This window comes from Meleagris gallopavo, chromosome 4 (genome assembly GCF_905368555.1).
Source record: "Meleagris gallopavo chromosome 4, MGAL_WU_HG_1.1, whole genome shotgun sequence".
In the NCBI taxonomy this organism is placed as follows: Eukaryota; Metazoa; Chordata; class Aves; order Galliformes; family Phasianidae; genus Meleagris; species Meleagris gallopavo.
The window spans coordinates 24,809,660-24,826,675 of NC_139407.1; the positions used below are offsets into that span (position 1 = coordinate 24,809,660).

At 39.3% G+C, this 17,016-nt stretch overlaps 1 protein-coding gene across 3 annotated transcripts in view; it reads left to right on the plus strand.

The window, feature by feature from the left end:
- BMP2K (BMP2 inducible kinase) overlaps positions 1-17,016 on the plus strand; it is a 57,082-nt gene that overhangs the window by 6,996 nt on the left and 33,070 nt on the right. For all 3 annotated transcript variants that reach the window (XM_085222502.1, XM_085222504.1, XM_085222503.1), the window contains exons 2-3: positions 14,860-14,978; positions 16,182-16,287. In XM_085222502.1, the coding sequence (XP_085078628.1) occupies positions 14,860-14,978; positions 16,182-16,287 (225 nt within the window). The remainder of the gene's footprint in view (positions 1-14,859; positions 14,979-16,181; positions 16,288-17,016) is intronic.

Sequence of the window (17,016 nt, forward strand, 5' to 3'; positions counted from 1 at the left end):
AAGGACCATGTAATTTGACAATGTTTTGTACAGCCCAGTGCTGGTTCAGCTCTTAGGCACTTGGTCCAATACACTTCTTATTGTCACGTTGGTCTTTGCCTCCCCTAAGAACATTCATTCCTGCACTTAACTGTACCTGAACGTGTTGTGCTGTGCCTCTTTGGACTGCAAATAGTTGTTCCTTTTTCAAGGAAATTATCGGTTTAACTTCTGGGGGCCCAGAAGTAGTTAAACACTGAGCAAGTACTTTGGAATCTGATAGTTCTGAGCTAAGTTGTTGGGAGGGTGGCCAAGAGTGCGATTGTCATACAGCAAAGCAACTTGATTGGAGCGGTATCACGTTAATACAGTGCAGTCTGAAGCCATCTTTCTTTTGCCAGATGTTGGCAGGAGGATCAGACAAATGAGTGTGCCATCTATTTGTTTTCTTTTCCTTGTGTATGTGTTTTGATAAAACATGCTAGTGTTACAGTGATTGTAATGGGGGTGTATGTGTGCAGGTTTTTGGTTTTTTTTTTAATGTAAAACTCTGGATAGACTTGAGTGGTAAAGCAGCATGAAATAATAAGGGCTACGTTAGTTTTATCTGTTAAAAGCTTTGGTTGCTCTTTGAAAGAGAAAATGTGGACTTATTTTGAGTGTGCGTTTTTCATCTGAAGGCTTCTTGTCTAAATGTCAGTATTTTACATGCTGACATAGAAAAGCAAAACTTTATTAGCTGATGAAGGCAGAATTAACTTTTAGGTGGGTGTTGAGTAGAAACTAGTGACTCTGAAGAGGACATGCCTATTTGTTTGGGTTTTCAGACTTGTAAGTCATTAACTAGTATGTTACCCCTATGGAAGTCCTTATACAGCTTTCCTGTGTGTGGAGAAGTAAAGACCAGAGACTGTGTCCCTCTCCAGCTGCTTAATTAATCTCCCTGTCCTGTGTCTGGGAGCAACATGAGCATGCTTTAACAAAGGCAGATGTTAACTGTATGGACTTGGGTATCTTCCTAGCTGTAGGTGTGTTTTTATTTTAGCTGTAGATGTGTGTACACAGTGTCAGGTGAGCATCTCGCTTTTAGCTAAATAAATTGCAGTGTAGGTCGAGAGGGAAAATATTTTGTGTAATCGTCTAGGTTGTATTTCTTGTCTGTGGTTTTAAAGCATTGTTTTTAAGTCTTCATTCTTGAAACTGTTCGTTTCTTAACCTTGGGCCATATTGATTTTATTGTAGCTATTTTCTGCCTCCGTAATACTCGAGATAAGTAGGTTACCGTAAGTCAAAAGAGTTGCAGCTGTCAGCAGTGCTGTGTTAACTGACACTATGAATGCTCTGTGCCTGCCAAAGTGTGCAGTTGTAAGTGTGTCAGATTACAAGTGGTTCTAGTAAACATTTTATTTTGCATTTGGGGTTAATTAGCAACGTAGATGCAGCCAGTCACCTCGTTGATTGCTTAGGATGTTGTCTTTTTCCTAAGAAATTGCCGGGTTTGCTGACATCTGTTTTGGAAAATCTCTCTTCAAGTGTTTTTATAGGTTTAGCTTAGAAGCTGTTAATATCCCAGATGAACAGCTGCTTCCTGAAATGTTTGAAGTATGCTTGCCTACTTCTAATACCTTAAGCTGAAAGTCTGAGTCTGGTTTCCAGATCGCAGTGACACTTCACTGCCACAGCTGATGTCATCCCCTGTTGACTTTCTGCTGCAGTGGAGGTGTCATTGTCCTGTATTTTCCTCTCCAGCATGGTGCAGGTTCTGTCTTTTTTTTTTTTTTTCTTCTCCTCACTGTCTAGCTCCTTACAAGGAAGGAAGATAAATTCCTCTTTTCCCATTTTTCTGGTAGTCTTGAGAATGGATTTTGGTTTCTTGAGAGTTTTTCTGTTGGTTATGAAGATAGGAACCTTTCCCTTCCTCTCATCTGATTTATGCTTTCCCTGCTCATGGTTGTCCAGGTTGGTTAGTTTGCAGTAGTAGCAGTGGGACATCTTAGATGTGCTTGAGAACCTAGCTCTCAAACTAGAAGCAAGTTGAAGGAGAATGCTCTGAAAAGTGCAAGTTACAAATGGGAATAAAAGGAAATAGGTGGGATCCTAGGGATTTGTTTTAATGATGTGGGAAATATTTCTTCTGTTTTGAATAGCAAATGACATTTTGCAGGTACTGCTGCTTTGTTCCAGAGCAACATCAACACAGATGTTACAAAATACCAAGGCTATGTTGAGGAACTGAAAGCTGGTTAACTTTGTGTTCTCCCTGTAAAGCTTAATAATGTCATATTTGCCTTGCCACTCCTGTTGCAATAAGTAAAAAATACTGAATAAATGATTATGTAGGATCACATGAGAGCAAACTGTTCTGTCTTTCTTTGTCTTGTTCTTCTGATCAGTACCAACTCTGACACCTCAAGAAGAACATCACGTCCCCTTAGGGAAAATCATTATCCTGTAGGTGGAGGAACAAAGAAAGGTGAGGGGGTTTGCCCACAGTCACACAAGTCTGAACAAGAGATAAGGGCTGAGTTAAGAACTTCCTGTCTCTAAGATGGTTTCTTCCTCATTGCTGCTATAGTATACTGGTAATATACCTTCAGTGCCACAAACAAAACCATGAGGGGAATTCTCATACGCTAGGACTTCAGGAGGTTTTATTAAAAATAATGTACGTGTTCATCTTCCTTATAAACTTGGACATTACTTCAGTAGATTTGTTTCTGTACTGCCTGGAAGCTTTCATGCACAAGTCTTGAAGAGATACATACTTATACAGGACTGGTGTGATGCTTGGCTTAATTATTGTACTGACTACTTCTGCTCTCAGTTTTTTACTTGTTTAGACTGTGATTTCCATACGTGCATTTTGTGTAGTGAATTGTTGTTCTTGCAGCATTTTGCTGCTCTCCGTGTAAAAGAATAACTCTAAAAAATCAGTGATTAATATGACATGTTCTTACATCTTTGCAGTTCCTGTAGGATGAAAAACTGCATGGGCTGTTACTTAAAAGTCTGTTGCTAAACCACGCTTTTAGGTTTTGATTAATTGCTAAGGGACTTGTGTAATTAAAGCAGCGCTTCTTTGGAAAAACAAGCTGTGGACAAGCAACTTAGGAGCTGATAGAGCTGCTAAATGTGCATAGACTTGGCCTGAGCTGTTTAAGAAGTAAGAGCCAAGTACTTGTTTGGATTGCAGTGATGTAAACAGAGATAATGATTTCTTTTAGTGTTTTGGCTTTGGTTTTGATTTCCAGGATGCAGAACAAATAGGTTGTTAAAGAATATAAGGCACTTAGTTACCTAACAGGTATAGAAGGGTCTGACTTGAGTGTGGTGTGTGTTTTGTGTAACAAAAAACGGGAAGCTTAAATGAAATTTGTCATGAGATTTGTGCTAGACATTGGGTCAGTTCTGTGCATAAAATGTAGGAAAACAAACTTTCTTTTTAAAAAAAAGAGAATAATTAAAGTAGTGATTGCATCCTTCACAGTCCTGTGGTCTACATTGAGCTCAGTAGGTTGGTCAGTAGTGAAACCTTCACCTTCAGCTTAGATCAGTTATTGCTTACGTAGAGTTTCTTGGCTTCATAAGAATTCGTGAAACATCAGAGAGATCATTTATTATTCTCTGAATGAGAGATCCAGAGGTCCCTTAAGACTCTGAAGACAGAATTTTTTTATTGTTAAGGCAATTGTATAAACAGTGTAACCATGCAAACGCTCATCAAAACAAAACGCTGCGTGCTGCATCTAATTTGGTCAAGTTCTTCAAATCTCCATTTGAATTCAAAGTATTACTTGCCAGCCTTGTGCTTTCTTGAGATATGCCATTTAATTATCTTCATCAGACAGACAGTTTTACTTCATTGTTTTGGCTTGCTGTGTTATTAAACTGACTCTGGATTACATAGCTGCATCTGTAAAAGGAGATTTCTGTTGAAGGATATGTTTGGGTCTAGGCAGTAGGTTGGTCATAGCATTCTCATTTTTAGGGACTAACCCAAAATCTACATGCTTCCAGATTGCTCCATGAATAACTGTCTTGTTTGGAGTTACTGCTATTGAATGCTTTTCTCTTGAAACACAGTAGATAGATGAGGAACATTAAATGCCTTTGATAATTCTAACTGTGATAGTTAGACTTCTGTTGCCATTGCTGTTTAGATAGTTTAAAATGTTCTAGCTGCTCACACTACTTGAAAGTTTCAGCCCTTCTTTCTAAATTATCACGTGTCACAGCTGGAGGTCTGAAAGTGTTGCTGGCTAATGAATCCCAAGCATAAGGTAAGAGAATTGAGGTAATGGTCTTAATAATAAAGGTGTTTGGTGTGCCTATGAGGGTGTTCTCGAGAATACAGCATGTACCAGATAGAGCTTTAAGGTGCCAAGGAAAACCATTACTTAAAAGACATCGGAGTCCCATTTACTGGTGTTAGCAAGGAGCAACTCAGATGTGTTGCTATTTATTGGTCTCCTCTCCTTCATGGTGCAGATATTTCTGTATCTGCTGCTGAGAGTTGAAATGCGCACTGGCATTTGTAGACATCTGTAGAAGAGAGAACGAGGAATCCTCATACTGATAGCTTTAAGTATTCATATTTAAATATCTAAATATTAAACAATTTCATTGAGCTAGTCCAATCTGATCGTGCTTACGTATGAAAAATGATCAATGAGCTCACTGGCTGTTACACTGAGATGTAAAAATGGTGCAAGACTCAATGTAGGCTCATCCAGCAATGAAGAGGTTTGAATTTCATTGTGCTGGCTTGCTGTGATTATGATGCCATAAAAAAAAAAGGCAAAAAAACACTGTAAACAAGAGAATCTTCATGTGATACCTGCCCTGGTCAGAAGTGCTTCTAGTGCTGTGAGTTGCTTACTTTCTCCATGACCTGGTGACTCTTTGGTTTCTGATGCAGCAAAAGGTGGTACTTCTCCAAAATACCATAAAGTGACTTTTTCTGAAGCTGGGAACTTTATGCTCTGCCTTGTTTCTGTGTCATTTGTGTAAACTTGTGGTATTCAGTGGGTGTATTATTCAACTGCATGGTAATGGATCCATTGGCTGACTTAGTCTGTTTTGGATTCTTCTGCTTACACATTTATATCAGAGTTAAAACAGTGATTTCAAGGAAAATGGAAGACAAACTACAGAGCAAATGGAAGAGGGGCTTTCTGTATGTTAACCATTCAGTATGAAAGTGAAGTTTGGTTCCAGAACAGTTGTGATGGCTGTGCACTGTATGTTCAATGCATCTGTATCCACTAATTTAACCATTTGGTATCTGTACTTTATTCATCTGCTTGTTTACTATTTTGGAATTGAAAACAAATTGAAAAGAAAATCAGTGAAGAAATGCAGTGGTCAGGAGAGATGAAGAAAAGGCTTTTCCATTTGTAGGAGAGATGAGTGCTGTTCAAAGTAATGTTTCTCATGCTACCAGATGTAGGCTGTAAGTTTTTTTTTTTTATCAATGTCTTGGAGATTTTCAGCAGCTTTGTTGTGAAAAGTTGAACAGGAAGCACATCCTGCCTGAAAGCATCACCTCACTCGCATCTTGAGTAACAGGATACATCTAGCCTAGTAAGGTTTGAGAGTCACGAGGTTCAGTGGCGCCGTGAAAGGGAATTAAATTAATTCTTCTGTCTTAGGTTACACAGTTGGCATAATCGTGTATAGAAATGTTTAGTCAACAGTCTTGACCTTGAACAAATGAAACACAGCTCGGGTTGTTTAATAGGGTTCTGTTGTGTGAGTTTGTATTTGTGCTTTAAGCTTACTGTTTGGAAAGGGAAGCATTGATGTGAGGTTTTTTGTCTCTTGGAAAGAAATTTCCTTTTGCTCTTGCAAACAGTTGTCACTGGTAACAAGTGTTTCTTGGCTTCAGAAATGGTGGTGATGTTGCTTGAACTTGTATGGTTTTTACTCCAGAGCTGTTTTACATCAGCTAGGGAGATTCTAAAAGTGAACAGCTACTAAAGGAAGCAATTGTGAGTAATGCAATGCACTGTGAATGAGAAATTCAGCAACAGTACTTGATAGAACATGCTAGGTTTGTGTATACTAGCTTTAAAAATGCTAACCTGCTGTGTAAAGGGAAAACATGCTTATTTGAGTATCCTGGCATATACAAAAAGTCCATGCGTGAAGCAGGAAAGACTTTGAGGAGAGAAAACAGAGTGATTGGATTACTGTACATCTCAGAAGTAAAAATGACCTGAAGATCTTTGCATCACTTGAAAATAGCATTGTTCCCTGGCTGGAAGGAGGTTCTGTGAAGACTGAACCAACTGTTGTACGGTCTTTATACACAAAACCACCTACACTTACTCTATGTTGAAGATTTTTCCATTCCCCAGCAGTGCTGGGAACGGGCTGGATTAGTCTCTTGAAACCTTAAAAACATGGATTATTTCTGTGAGAGGAAAGCTCTTGATCTTTTGCAATGAGATAGAGAGAAAAAGAAGAATGAACCCCTTCAGTACTCTGTCCTTTGTTGTATCTAGCTCATGTTAGCTTTTGATTAAAATGATGTTTCAAGTGTCCGCATGATGGTGTAGCTCTAGAGCTTTAAGAGCTGACTTTTGCAATGAATGAAGCTCAATGGATTGTGACTTGTTGCCAGTTCTTACCCTATTATTTCCTGCTTTCAGTTTCTGTTAGTATAGATAATGGTCCCATTGAGTACTGTCAGTGTGATTTCAGAATCTGTAGCTGAAAATAAGTTTGAAGTGTTCTGATCTTCACAATCAATTAACTGCACTGTTGGTGGTCTACAAGTCATGTTCTCATCCTTACTAAGGGAACAAGTGTTAGTTGACTTAAATACTAGGATCTGTTAAATGCAGTCTAAACACATTAGGTTTTCCTTTCAGTGAATAGGAAGAGGAGGTGATAAAATAGTATTATAAAGCAAGAGAGTGGTTGTGACTAATTCTCAGACAGCTGGGTTCTCAGACAGTATTGAGATGTGGAGAGGCTTTCCTTTTAATTTTGTCTTTTAATGAAAGAGACAGACTTTTACCCTAAGACAGTGTTTTGTCTTGGGTGAACAAGGTGTTGTGTGAAATACCAAGTACTTACGTTAATTTTATTTTTTTAATGTTTTTCTGAACTTAAGTTTAGTGAGCTATTTCATGTAGTTTCATCTTCCTCAAGCTTGACAGCATATCACAGAAAATGCAAGCGCTTCTCTTCTGGGAGCTGCACTCAATTAAAATAGTTTACAAAATCGTCTGCATTAGGAAACTGTTTTTTCTTCTTTTCTTTGTTTCCATGGAAAAGTAGCAGAGGCAGTCAGAAGTCAGCACAAAATCCATGCCCTCATTAAAGGAATTGGCGGTGGCTGGCAAGTCACCTAGATGCTCTGAGAAGCATTGCGGTAGAGCAGTATGATCATCTTTAATGCAGAACGCTGAGCTTTGTTCCTTTGCTGTAGGTTAGATCAAAGCTAAAAGTATCTCGGTCAGCTGTCAGATGAAATGTGCTAAAATCTAGAACTTTGACGTTACGCTGAAATTTGGAAGTTGTCTGTAGCGATGTAGTTGACGAGCCAGCAGAGAGCTGCGGGAGTGCAGCTAACTGGAGCAGGTTTGCTCCATATAGAAAAAAATATTCTCAAGTCTGTATCGCCTCATTAAACTGGAAGACTTGTAATGCTGGGTTGGCAGAGTAAATATCTGGAGAAAGTCTTTGTGTATGGGAAGCTCTCACAAAGCAGTCACTGCCAGCTGTAGCAAGAAAAATGACATCCACTGAGCTCTGTGGAGGCTGCCTATTAGCAGGCCAATTAATAGCTGCTTGCTCACACACAAACACATGCTTGCCTCTGAGTCATTTTGCTTAAAGGATTTTTCCTTGACAGAAGGGTGCCTGATGGAAGAGGGAGAGGAGGTTTTGCAGAGTAGAGGGTTTTCAAAGATTAACAGACAGTTGCAGTAGTCCATCTTGAGACTAACTCAGTCTTCCAAGCCAGGAGTGAAGGCAGCGTTAGCAGAGGTGGTGGCTGAACACTCCTATCAGGGCTTTTTTTGATGAAGCTGTAATTTCTCTCGTGGGAAGAAATTGTCTGGCTTTAGGAATACTTTGGATTTAAAAGAAGAAAGATTCCAATTTGGGACTCCTGTTTTTAATGTTCCTCTGCATTCCACCCTTCTACCTTCTTACCTGCTTCCTGTTGTGCTGCAAGGGGTTGGTTCTGTTATTTCTGAGCAGTTTGTCGTTATTGTGTAGCACTTTGGTTTGTTCAGAATTACTTTTTCTACATGGCAGCAAGCCTTTGCTACTTGCTCTGAAGAGAGGGTGGAAATGGCGTGGTGAAATCTGAGTGTGAGAACTTCACAGAAGACAAGGATTTGTTGCTGCTTGATGATTGGGGAGAAAAGCACCTCTTAGAGTCACTGGATGCGTGGGTTTTGTGTTATGACTGCACGCTATCAGTTCTGCTCTTTGTTTCAGATGGGTAAAAAGTGAAGTTCTTTGTGCATGTGGCACATGACTTTGTTACATATCTGTTTCTCTTTTTCCAGGAAGAACACCAGTTTCTTTTATTATGGTTTAGCACCTGTGTGTGTGTCTGGTTTGTTATTTTAATGCTGGACTGCAGTTGGTGCTGGGAAAAATTACATCTTAGAACACCTGCTCATAGGTAGAGGTATCAGTGCCATTACCGTATTGGGGTACTCGTGGCAGATCTGCTGTGACCAGGGTATGGTAATGTCCTGTGGGGTTCCCCCATGCAGCTCAGTATGTAATTCGTGCCTGCTATTTTTGTGCTGCTGCTTTAAAAACAGATGGTGGTTTGGAGAAAGGAGTGCTTTTGGTCTGAACTACCCATGGCGTTCAGAGGGTGTTACACAGTGGGAATTCGTGTGGGCAGGGCAGAAAGCAGCTATAGTGGGTCCTTTTGAATGCGTTGTCTGCTTGCACTGAAGAAATGCTGAACTCAAAATGTGTGTAGAAGATTATTTTAAGGGTGTGGAGTCTACTTTTGCTCTTGGTTATAGGAATGCTGAGGTCTTGGGCTTGCAGATGACCTCTGTCAACTTCTCTCCCAGTTGGAGCTATGTCTCAAAGCCTTGTGCTGAGACTTGTGGAATGTATTTTACTAGGAATATATGCACACACAAGTATATACATAAGCACACATATATGTGTACTTGTATATAAATGTATGTTTAAACTTATAGATAAAAATGCTGTCATCTAATGCTTTGGAACAGGCTGCCCGGAGAGGTTGTGGATGCCCCGTCCCTGGAGGTGTTCAAGGCCAGGTTGGATGGAGCTCTGGGCAGCCTGGTCTACTATTAAATGGGGAGGTTGGTGACCCTGCATGTGGCAAGGGGGTTGGAGATTCATGATCCTTGAGGTCCCATCCAACCCTGGCCATTCTGTGATTCCTTATTCACCAGGAAGGGTGCTTTACAGTGCTCCCCAGCAAATGAGCGTGCAACCCTTGAGGTCAGTGTGTGGCAGCTGGGCTCAGGGCAGAAGTAGCTCAGTAAGATGGACCAGGACAATGAAAGCTGGATGACCTCTGATCTTTTCTCCTCAAGGACCACGTGCAGTGTGAGGTATATCCCAGCCATTGCAGGATGCTTCTGTCAATGGAAAACAGAAAACTTGTGTGATAGTATGTCCCATTGTTCCCTCATGCAGAGATTACTGAGGAATTACAGTCAGTGGCTTCCTGCTCCTGTGGAGGTTGTGATAAAAAGTGTGCTGTAGCAAAAATTCTTCATAAGGCCTGAAAGCTTTGTGGTAGATTTCTGTTAGCATGCAGTTTCTCAACATCACACAGTGTTTGGAATCTAAAAGAAAAAAATCCGAAGTTCAAGCTCTGAACTGTTTTAAGTGTTTCAGCCACAAACAGGTGGTAATTTTATTATTTTAAAGAACTAAATAGTGTTCTCTACATGAACAGAAATACTGTTTTGTTTGCTTTCAGTCTGCTACTCCCGCAAGAGTGCCTGCACAACTACATCTATACTGACTATCCAAAGGGAGTGATGCTGCAGAGGAAGGACTTCCCTCACTGCAGAAACAAAGCAGTTCCTAATACTGACAGGCTGTTGATACTGTAGTTATCCCAATAGGATGCCAGTGAATGCACATTGCCACAGAGCACAGGGAGAGCAGAAATTCAGCAGGATGGAGAAGAGGCCTTTGTGTGTCAGGATCACAGAAGTACTCTCTGAACTCCTGGAATGTGCTGTGCTTCTCTTTCACACTGTGAGAAGATGTAATCAAAACTGAGCAGCAAGGAAAGACTTGATATTGGTTCATTTATGGCAAGATAGGGTTTCTTCAGTTTTTGGTAAAATAACATGTCTAGATGCTGTTTAATGCATACTGAAAAAGGACCCTTCCCACTGCTTATATGTGCAGTGAGATGTGCATGTGGGCAGTGAGAGCTGGCTTCTCATGATGTCATGTTTTTTTGTGGAGAAGCAGTTATGTTTTCTTTGTGTTTTGTGTCCTGTTTTGTTCTTTTTGTTTTTTTTTTTTCTTGGAGGCTGGCTTTGCTGTGTTTGCTGCAGCTCAGGAGGTTATAGAGGTCAGGGTTGTTGTTGGTTTTAGTTGTAGTTTTTTCCAGTGAAGGATGTTTTTTGCTAACACAGCATGCACTCAGTGCATTTAGTGAGTCCTTACTGCTGCTGTTTGTTATGGGCTTGCAGGGAAGTTTCTTGCTTAGAGCCTACCTGCAGGGCATTCATACTGCCCCTGGGAGGGGGGCTGCTCTTATCCCATATTTTGAGCAGGTTCATAGGTCCTGAAATGATTCTTTCTTGTACATATGGCTTCCAAATTACAGTGCTGAGAAGGCTATGCAGTACTAGAAAGTGCGTAAGTTTGGAAAGAGGGCATCTCTGGCTGCTGGTCAGGTACTGGTGACATCTAGGTGACCAGGGGTTCCTGAGTTAGCGAGCGTATGTGTAGACAAAGTGATTGGGTGAGATGGTGAAAGTAGTGCTTAAGGCAGAAGTTGTTAATTCACAACACAAATGAATGCACCTGAACTATTAAATTACTTTTGTGTTGTATGTTAAACTATCTAAAATTCAGAAAAAACCTGTGTGGGTATTTTTTAAGCATATTGACCTGTGGCTGGTTTGCCGTTTTGCTACAGAGGGAGAAAAGAGCTTACATGTGTTTGGGGATGGGTCATGGGAAAATCACTTGCACTTCAGTCTGTTGATCCAGCCTTGTAGATAGAAGGGCACGTAGCCATCTTGTAGGCCAGAGTCATGCAAGGCTGAGAGCTGAACTTGCTTCAAAATAGAAATGAACCATCCTTTAGTTCTTTCAACTTCATTAGGAACAACTTTATATCCGAACTAGAAAGCTGGCTCTGGAACTGTGTCTGGTTCTCCCATTCCTGGCTCAACATTCGCAGGTGTTGGGTGTGAGGCGTAAGCTCATTACAAAGTATATACATTCCTTCTGCTGGTCATCTTCTGTTCCAATTGTCTGAGATTTGAAGTATGTCATCTGATAGTGAACCAGCTGCAGGTATAAAGCTTGGTGGTCGGTTATGTTTTAACAGAATAGTAAGAAAAAAATATTTTTTTTTTTCAGTCTTGTTGTCTGTATATCTAAAATGAACAAAGATTTGTTTGGAATATTTTTCTTGGTATTCTTTTAGTTTGTCTTTTTGGAACTGTTAGCAATCTGAAGGATTATAATAATTGTGAAAGATTCTTCAACCTTACTATATCAAAGCAAGCAAAGGAAGATACTTTGATTCTGACAGCTACAATTTCCTTGTTGGAGTATCAAGAATGTGACAAGGTGAAACATAAGTAGAAAATTGAGACCAATGAAACTTAAAATATGCATGGAAGAAAAGGGAGAAACTCTCAACAAGAAAATGTAGCTGAGAATTATTATTATTTTTTAGTTGGTTTCAAATTTTGTTGATAAGTTTCTTAGTAAGATCACCAGAAGTAGATAATGCTATCTGAAATGATTTATGGACAAGTAAACCAAATGGCTTGCCACAGTAAAATACTGTTAAGGCTAAGGGTGGTGATGTGTGTATAACTGTATTACCAAACTTGGAGATGGTTTGCGCACATACTCAATTTGCTAGGTTGTTGTACTTGCTCATTGTGTCATTTTGGTCAATATTTAAATGGAAACTTTTGGAAATATTTTACTGGAAACTTTGCTGTTCTTGAAAAAATCAAAATACTCAAAATTGTCTCCTTTTGATGCAAAGACCTCAGAGACATCCAAATTGTTGCTGGTTGCCTAGTTGGTGAAGAATTTGTGCTAGTCAACTGGTTCCTTGGGACCAGTCATGGCACATGGTGGTACTTCATCTCATCTGTGAGGAGAATGGGAGGAATCCATGGGGGGCTTGGGACTTGACTGTGTCTTACAGCAGGTAAACAACTGAATGTAGTTTTGTGATTTGTTTTTTGTTTTTTTTTTGGTATGTTGTGTTATGAGAAATTGAATTCATTTTCTATCTTCACTGACATTAGATAGTACCTTCTTTTTCCAGCTTCTAAAAATGCTGGTGAAATGCCAGCTGCTGTGCTGACCTACACGTGGAAATGTAGCTCTGCTCAGTCTCCATTTGTGGGCCTTGGGGCAAAGCAACTGCTCATCATTTTTGGTTGTTTCCATACAACTTTTGACAAGGGTGCCTGTCTGGCTTCTCCTCCAAATAACGTAGTTTAATGAGAGTTTATTTGAGGTTTTTATAGCACTGTTGTTTTCTTCTTTTGATGCTTTCAGTGGCAAGTTTAACAAGAAACTATTGAAAAGATTGAAAGCTTAATGCTTCAGGGTTGTGTTTGGTAAAGGTTGCTAGAATGTTGATGACAAATATCCTATAAATATTTATAGGCCTAGTCAGGCTTTGTTCAGGGTTGATCTGTTTATCAAGGAGCCCAGTGGCATTTTATAGTGGAGATAGCATTTACTAATGGAAAACCTTTCAAGGTCACACATTACTCCTTTGGAGAATGGGGAATAGTACTGTTTTCGTGGCTGCTTCAGAGTTTAAGTGTTAGTTAATATTGCCACCTAATGGCAAGAAGAACCCTTGTGAGACTTTTTCACTACTCTTTTTACCCAATTGTTACTGATTTGATTGCATGAAAACAGGTGCCAAAGAAATTTGAAATTCAGCATTTTGGCCTTGTCCCGCTGCTAGACACAGTGTGTTAAGACTACAAAATCGATTTCAAAAGGCGATAAAGCTGGTTAAAAAGACATGAAGTGATTGTCTTCCAACATTTAGAATGTTCTGCTTTACCTGGGTATTTTTCATATTGTTGCTCAAGTATCTGTGCTTTATGTAGGAGTCTTTTTTGAGAGGATGCTGCTAAAATCTTCCAGTATCCACAGTATGCATGCCACATTATTTAATCCTCAAAGCTGATGGCATTCCCTGTGGAATTGCTTCATCCCCACCAAGGTCTGGCTTTAGAACTGGAGTAACTCAAGGGCACCTGCCAGTGTTCTGAGAGTACCCTGTGTAAATCAGCTCTAGCTGAAGTGTAGCAAGTTTGTAGAATTTAGGTTGCTGTATTGAAACTGGCACCGACTCTCTTTTGATGGCATAATATCCCTGCTAGCTAAATGAGCAATTAATTTTCAGGTATTTTTTCCTAAAGAAAGCATCCTAACACATCTTCCTTCAACTGTAAATTCTAATGTGCACATCAGTTCAAGTGCACCAGTATCAGATGAGGCACGTTATGCTTGATAAATGCTGGTTGCAGATGATGTCGTGAAACTTGAAGTGCTTCATGCGTTCCAGTGGGCTACCTGATTATCAGAGTAGTTAATCCTTTACTTCACATATTTCTGTCCTGATTGTATAGCTTAGTTTTTGTACGAGTTAAGTTCTTATGGCAATTGTTGGCTTACCATCAGACAGCAGTTAAATAAGGAAAGCATGGACTGCCCTGGGGCAGAGTTCTTTAAGCTGTGGGAAAGCTCTTTGTGAACCTCCAAGTGATGTGAATGCAGTCTGCTGGAGGCCTTGACCAGTAGTTCAGATGAACTGAAAACAGATAAGAGTATGAGTTTTAAATGTTTTTTTCCCCTTGGCTTGCTGCCTGAACATTTGGGAGTGTTTTCTGTGTAGACTGTATCACTCAGCTTCAGTGAGTAATTACTGTTTGCATGTTTCTACCAGTGAAGAGGGAGAAGAAAAGTGATAATAAGAAGCTTGGAGGTGGGCTTAAGTGTATGTCTTGTGGTTCATGTGGTTGAACTGAGAAGATGGCTCCTGATTGTACTGGTTGGGGGAACACATTTAATTCTTATCTGCACATTTAACAAGTATTTAAATAAAATAATAATTAAAAAAACCCTACTTTGCTTGTAGCCAAGTGATTTCGGAGTGAGTGTTCTCATCTTCAGTCTATGCTGAGATGTTGTGTGATGTAAATGTCATGAAAGATACTCAGTTACTTATTTTACATTTTACTAGTTTATTCTTTCTACTTTAAAATGTAGGTGTAAGAAATGAATACTAAACTTCAGGTTCTGGAGCATTTAGAAACTGTGAAGATAGGGAGGATATCTTTGCTTTATTCAGGTTTTTGGGTGACTGAAAACATCGTGGGTTTGATACCTGAATGCGTAGAGTTCATACTAGGCTTTTGCATTTATTTGAATATGGAAGTGCCTTTCAGATATTTTTATTTAATGCCGTAGCATAATTCCAAGATCCTTACGCTTTTGTCAAGAATGCTTAATGTAGGAGAAATGGACTCAGATGTCAAACCTTAGTAATTTTGTCCGTGTTTTTAACTCCTCACTCCATGACTGGCACGCGCTTCCTTTTTCATTGTCTTAGAAAAAGAGAATAACTCAGATAGTTTCATTGACTTGTAACTGTTTTTTTTTTTTTTCCAGGTGGCTTCTCAACTGTGTTTCTGGTACGTACCCATGGTGGGATACGTTGTGCACTCAAACGAATGTATGTTAATAATGTCCCAGACCTCAACGTATGCAAGAGAGAAATTACTATTATGGTAAGAAATGAATTAATTGTAACGAGAGAATGTGTTTGGTTACAGTACACGTATATCAAATGTCTTTTAATGACAATCCCTTCTTGACCATCTTATCACTTTTTTGTGCAGTAGTCATGGTCTTTCCCATTTCTTTTGTGATAACAAATTCTAGAGCCCTCTGTTGGCTACAGTTCTGTTAACTGAATTATACTGCCTGTTCTTACACAAGCAGTGTTACCTCTGCTAGGCAGAAGCATATTCTTGCAGTTGCTATCCAGTATGGAGTAACAGATATGGGTGTAGCTCAGAACTTTGAACTCAATGACATAATCATAGGTTCTATTGTTTCTGAGCTGCTGACTAGGAAATTGAGAAAGCAGAAGGCTTTATCGGATGTGCTTGGGTTTATGATGTCAGGGCACGAGAAAATCAGTTATATTGCCTTCTAGCGAGTACTGTGAAGGTAATTTATCTCCATTTCAATATGCTTCTAGTTTAAACATGTTATAATCATAGAAGCACCTCTTTAATCATCTAACATAAGAAGTTCTTTTATGTTAACTATAAATGGGTGGAAATAGCACTGCAGACAACAACACTGGTATTGTCAGATGTGAAATATGAATTTGCTTAATTGCAACTTGCAAAATGGCTCTTAAAAGTTGGTGTGGATTTTGTTGTTGTGTTTTTTTCTTAGGGACATCTTTGATTGCTTGTGTGTTTTTAACTTGATAGTAGTTCAGGGTGTAAATGTTGTGACTTGCTTCTAGCTGTGTATGGTTGTGGGGTTTTTTTGTTATTATCGAGACAGTATTCTTCAGCATAGGTATTTCTTTTTTAGTATTGAGATTGGGAATTTCCCTTAAAATTACTCATGCTACATGAGTAGCATGATTCTTCCCTCTCTCTCCCCTATGTATCAAGACTGTAGTTACTACTACATAATAAAGTTTCTGAATGCAGCAGTGAGGATGTTTGCACTGTTGAACAAATACAATAAATGTTCTTGATTGAATTGTAGATGCATTGAATTTGGTATATGGCAGTCTCTGACTTTGCAGTCAGTGATGAACTTACATTCAGTTTTGAGTATTCTGTAAAGTTTAGTGCATATGGGACCAGGGCTCACTTTGAAGTCATAAGTGGTCCTAATGAAAACCACCTGTACTTATTTGTTAAAATCTTCCTATGCTAAAATGTAATGTATATTTTCTTTTTCAGAAAGAGTTATCTGGGCACAAGAACATTGTGAGCTATTTGGATTGTGCTGTTAACTGTGTAAGTGATAACGTTTGGGAGGTCCTCATTCTCATGGAGTATTGTCGAGGTAAGAGATGGCTCTTCTGGTTTCAGAGGAAATGGAAGAGAAATGTATGTTTTGATCACCTGGGATTTTTACCTGGTAGAGTCCCTTTTAATTCGAAAAGATAGCCTGTGTATCTCAAAGCTGGAATCCATTCCTTTTAGCTTGTGTTGGTAGTTAGACACTGAGTTGCTGAAGCCTGAGAAAATGCAAAAGTCGATTTCATGTACCTTAGTTAAGTATAATTAGAAGTAGGGAAATTACTTCAAGTAGAAATTGAAGTAGTTCTGCTCTACTGTTTGATTAAACATGTAGCTAATGTTTTCCAACCTTTCCTATCAAAATACTTTTGGCAGCTTCTCTGCCTCTCCTATTTTTTGTTTTTGATCGTTATTGCAAAGATTCTTTAATTTTAACCTGATGGGTGACTTGTTTTAAGTGAGCGTAATATAATTAGTATTTATGATTCCCGGCATGAAAGTAATAGTTGTGTGTCCTGTTTCATACTGTAGCTGTTTCAAACAATTTGTGAAACCATATTGTTATTGACTTCCCTCACTCCCCACCACACATACCTACCTGAATAAAGTGGATGGTGTTTTCTTGTTGAAAGCTTCTGTGTTTAGGAGGAGCACTCTCCAAGACCCATAGATCTGTTAGCGTTAAATGAGCATTATGATAGGAAGATACAAGTATTACCTTGTGAAATTACTTCAAGAAATAAGGAAATAATGCTTCCTGGTCTTAAAAAGG